The sequence below is a fragment of the Elephantulus edwardii genome, unplaced genomic scaffold, assembly GCF_000299155.1.
Source record: "Elephantulus edwardii isolate Elephantulus edwardi_28Jun2011 unplaced genomic scaffold, EleEdw1.0 scaffold00149, whole genome shotgun sequence".
NCBI lineage: Eukaryota > Metazoa > Chordata > Mammalia > Macroscelidea > Macroscelididae > Elephantulus > Elephantulus edwardii.
This window is the reverse complement of record NW_006399899.1, coordinates 4785865-4791039: the sequence shown is the minus strand read 5'-3', so window position 1 is coordinate 4791039 and position 5175 is coordinate 4785865. Positions and strand designations below refer to the sequence as shown.

General features: G+C 36.9%; 1 protein-coding gene across 1 annotated transcript in view; it reads right to left on the bottom strand.

Moving 5' to 3' along the window:
- The window catches only part of FAM114A2 (family with sequence similarity 114, member A2), a 49640-nt gene that overhangs the window by 4798 nt on the left and 39667 nt on the right, over positions 1-5175 (bottom strand). Inside the window, 3 exon segments of the mRNA XM_006894748.1 lie at positions 800-872; positions 2218-2357; positions 3002-3124. Coding sequence (XP_006894810.1) covers positions 800-872; positions 2218-2357; positions 3002-3124 — 336 coding nt within the window.

The window sequence follows — 5175 nt, the reverse complement described above, 5'->3', positions numbered from 1 at the left end:
ACTCGATGGCACATAACAACAACAATAACAACAACAGAGACACTGAAACCATCATACACTGAAGAATATAAAGGTGCCACTACTTGAAACAGAATCTGGTAGTTTCTTAGTGACTTTAATGACCTGGCAATACCACTGTTAGCAACTTAACTAAAACAACAAAAACATGTTCATCAATACACGTTCAAAGCAATGGTATTTAAACAGTCAATTAATGAAAACAAATGCTTATCAAACAATGAATTGGAAAATAAGATGCAGTATACACAAAGAATTGGAAAATAAGATGCGTTATACATTCCTATGAACCTGGAGAGAGGATGAAAGGCACCCAAGCGTCCGAGGACTCTCCTTCATAGGGTTGCAATGAGTCCCCTGCGACTCCACAGCACTTAACAACAACATACTTATACATTGGATATCATTCAATATTGTAAAGGAAGTACTGATACATTGTATAAAAACACTATGCTAAGTCAAAGAAGCCAGATACAAAAGACCACCTGTATGATCTCATTTTATGAAATCTCCAGGGGAGGCAAATGTATAGACAGAAAGTAGACCAGTAATGCCAATGTCTGGGTAAGTACAGTATGAAGAAAATGGATGAGGAGGGGAGGTTTCTTAGAATAATGAAAATATTCTAAAATTAGATCATGGCATGATTAAGAACTCTATACATTAAAAACCACTGACTTATTTACTTAGCTTTAAATAGGTGAATTTAATGATCTATAAATTATGTATCAATATAGCTGTTAAAAGACAGACATTAGCCTAATAAAGACACAATTCTTACCCCAGCAGTTGTCAGGCAGGTGGTGAACTCTTTAGACAGAGCAGATAACTCTTTACACAGCACAACGGTCATCCTGGGAAAGAAGGCAGAAGAGTCAGATGGCAGTGGCTCGGTTTTTTTATCCTTTTTTTGTCTCTCTTTTTTAACAAACTATATATTTAACAGCTGTTGAAAGGAGAAAAACAACTTTTGGTAGTATATATGAAAGGGATGCTTTTCAAAATGGAATAGCTTAGCTAATGTACTTGTGCTAATGTAATGTAGTGTGCTAAAGGACTGGGGGATCCATCTGAGCATGCTTTGAGCTACAAGAATGAGGTCCTTCAGAAAGTATTTTTCTACAAAATTTTCAAGAAGGTAATATACTTTCAAGAAGGTAATATACTTTCAAATTAAATTAAATATACTTTCAAATTAAAAAAATAACTGAAATAGATTTTAAGGAGACAACATGGTACTTTAAAGTTTCTCTATTTTCCATCTAGAAATGTATTTAAAATATAGACATTCATTCATTTATTCAACAAATAATTTATTGAAAGTCTTCTACGTAACAGGAACTATTCCAAGGCACTGGGAATATATCAATAAACAAACAAAATTGCCGTTTTCATGGATTCTAACTTAACTTGCCAATTAAAAAGACTGTTCTTGTTGCTCTGTGTGTCATGGAGTCAGAACTGACTCACAGCTGATCCTCCAGTGGATTTTCAAAGGCAGTAAATCACACGGGAGGAGAATGCACATATTTTCTCTTCAAGAGCAGCTGGTGGATTTGAACCACATGCCTTTGGGATGGCAAGACCACTAGGCCACCAGAGCTCCCTAAAGAGAAGACTATGGATGTGCAAATAAAATTAATTATACAAATAAAAATATTTCATATATACATACATATATATACATATATACACATATACATACATACATATATATATATATATATATATATATATATATATATACATATATATATATATGAAAGGAAGACCCTCAACCAGGTGGACAGACACAGTGATTGTTGCAATGGGATCTTGTGTGTCAGTGAGGATAGCAGAGGATAGACACAGTTCAGATCTTTTGTTCATAGAGTCACTAAGTTGTACTCGACCTGATGGCGTCTAACAACAACGTGTGTGTGTGGTGTGTGTGTGTGTGTGTGTGTGTGTGTGTTTATCAACATGAGTTGCTTACTAAGGCAAGATAGATTTTTTTTTAATGCAGAATTATTAAAGCTCAAGGTAAACACATATCTTTGACTACTTACTTATTAACTAAAGCTCAAAATGAAGAAATCTCTAATGTGTTAATGGTGCTATGTGAATGGCAGCTTGTTGAAAGGGAAGTTTCTAAATTTCTAAACACAAGCCACAAAAAGTGAGCAATTTGCTTCAATCAGACAAACACGTTACACTTACTGAGAAAGGGCTCTGCTCCTTCCTAAGGCTGTCACTTCCTGCTTCTGACTGTGCAGAACCAAAGCTGCTGTTTTGTGGAACAGTTCAATCGCGCAGGCAGTCAATTCTGCTAGGCTCCGAATTGCAAATGCATGGATATCCTGAAGGAAAAACAAAATGAGGCTAAGAAAACAAAGCGCTGGATTTTTAACCTGTAAGAAATGTGTTTTTCTCATCCAAAAAGACTCAATGTCTTGAATGTAGCAAACTAATGTTGCTGTGTGCATCGAGTCAATTCAGACCCAAAATGGCCTTTTAGGGCAGGTAGACTGACTGCCTTTCTGAGTATTCTTAGGTTGTAGGCTTTATGGGAACAGATTCCCAGGGCTTTTCAGGTAGCAGCAGTTTTTGAGCACTTAACAATGCCCCATCAGGGCTCCCTGCTTATACTAATACCTAGAAACAACAATATACTTTTTCCTTTACTTTTACAGTAATTTGACACACTTGCAAAGAACAAAACGTTTCTGTTATGTCACGTGGTTCTATGCGACCAAGTTTTGGTTAAGGAAATCTAGGCACAAAGTCTTGTGGTAGCTTCTGTGAACCTTCCTTAGGACATAACAACACAGCACCCTTTATATCTCTTTTTCTTCACTCTTTTTATCATACAGCCTGAAACAAAGATGCTATAATCTTGGACGATAAGGCTGAATCTGTGCATAGCAGTGTAACAAAACAGAAGGCACTTGAGTCCCTGACTGGGTCCCTCAAATCTTCACAATAAAGCATTTTTGGAGGTTACCTCTATTGAACTTTTATTGGCATTTTCAGTATTTTGTATTTCCAAATATTCTTCCCCTTCTTCTTTCTCTGCCAAAGGCTTGTTCAGAGATGTCTCAATCCATTCATAGGCTGAATTTCTTGCCTAAATAAGAAAAAGATCATTGTCCATTCAATACCTTTAACCTCATGTTGTGCTAACTTTATGGAAATGATACTAATATTCTTTACTCAAGCAAATCATGTAACTTTTTAGTCCTTTTCTTACTCGACTTTTCTATACCATGTACTGTTGTTCCCGCATTCCTTGAAACTGTGTAGTCTTTTGACTTTTTAAAAACATTGAAATATAACTCACACACAGTAAAGCGTGTAAGTCTCCATGAATGCCTGTATAACTGGCAGATTGAGAGACAACTCTCATGCTCCTTCCTAGTGAACACTATTTCTCCTTCCCTCTGTCTCACTATAGATTTTACCTGTTTTAATATGTATACATATTCTATATGTTGTTTTTAGGTGCTGTCGAGTCACTTTGTGACTCACAATGACCCTATATGTACAATAACCCTAAACCCTGCTCTATCATGTGCCAATCTTACTGTATCTCACACACCGACCTCCACTGCCCTGGTGACTCTTCTGCACTGTCTCTCCACTCTCCCAAGCATGGAAGGAATGGAAATGGAAATTGCCAATGGAAGAGAACAGGTTCTAACCACAAGAAGTCGGTCCTGGAGCAGAAGTTCAAGGCAAAGGACTTTTCCTCAGAACCCTCTGAGGTAGGAAAGCCTTTCCTGATACTTGTACTTGAGATTTGTACTTAGAGACTCTTAAACTTGCAGAAAATTGCAGCAGCATGAGGTGTTCGGAATCACACAAGCCCTGACGGCTTGAGACTTAAGGCATCATATCAAAGGCTTGTTACGGGGAGAGAGGTGTTGAATGGTATAGGATGAAATGGAAAAGGATGCAAATGGATAGGGAAATGGGTGGGTCAAGACATACGTGCCAAGAGTGGGTAGTAACACTGAATCTATAGGTCATTTCTCTAATTGGGTAAATGTTTATCATCTGTTCCTTTCTGTAAAATGCTTGTCTGTCAGATACCATTCTAAAAAAAAATCATGACAGACTAGGAAGGATTGGCCATCCACTTCTGAAATAACAGGCCTTCAAAAACCCTATGTACAATGTTATACACACACACACTATCACAAATATATGCTCTGTATATACCAAAAATATGTTCTACTTTGCATATGACGTCTTTTGCACAATTTAAAGTCTGTCTGACATGGTTGTTGCATATATCAACAGTGTATTCTTATATATTACTGTGTAGTATATAAATTTTTGTGTGTCACAAAATTTATCCATTTTCTTACTTATTGCTAGTTTTTCTTGGCCTTTCAATATTCCTACCCTTTACCACTCACATGAAGAAAGCTTTGCAAAGAGTTATACCAAAACAGAAGACAGCAGAGCCACAGAATGGAGGAGGGCCAGGTTCCTGAGCAGAACCACCCCTAAAGACAGTCTTGCCCCCTGACCTCTACTCTCTTTTTATTTTTATTAGGCACTAATGAGTTGACTCTAACTCATAGCAACCTGATGAACAACAGATCAGAACCCTGCCTTACCCAGTGACATCGTCACAATCTCACCCATGCTCAAGTGACTGTGTTGATTCATCTCATTGAGGGTCTTCCTTGAACTAGTAAATTTCTCCTTTTCCTTAACCAATCTGTCTGAAGTTTTTACCCTTTTAACTGATCAAATCTTGATTTTTAAACAAATGTTTACTGCTATGAAATGCAGGTCCTCACTTAAATAATGACATAAGTCTGAAAGCGTTCACACAAAAGGAGTTTCAAGAAAACATCAGATCACTACAACTAGGATAATCACAGATTCATTACAGATGGAATCAGAGTTGGGACTTTAAAGATCAATAAGGAAGTTTTTATCCCAAATTACAACATCATTGAGTTGTACCTGTGTACCAAGACATTCACTACAGGGTTCTTTTCCTCATAGTGTCCCACTCCCCTCAAAATAAGTCAGAAACAACCTGGCTCTGATCAATGGCCTTCCTACTACTTACATCTTTCAAATTAAGAAACAGAACTAATTCTACATAAAGATTCAGAAGTAAGAAAATGCAAAGTGTGTTGAGGAAACTAAGATCTCTGA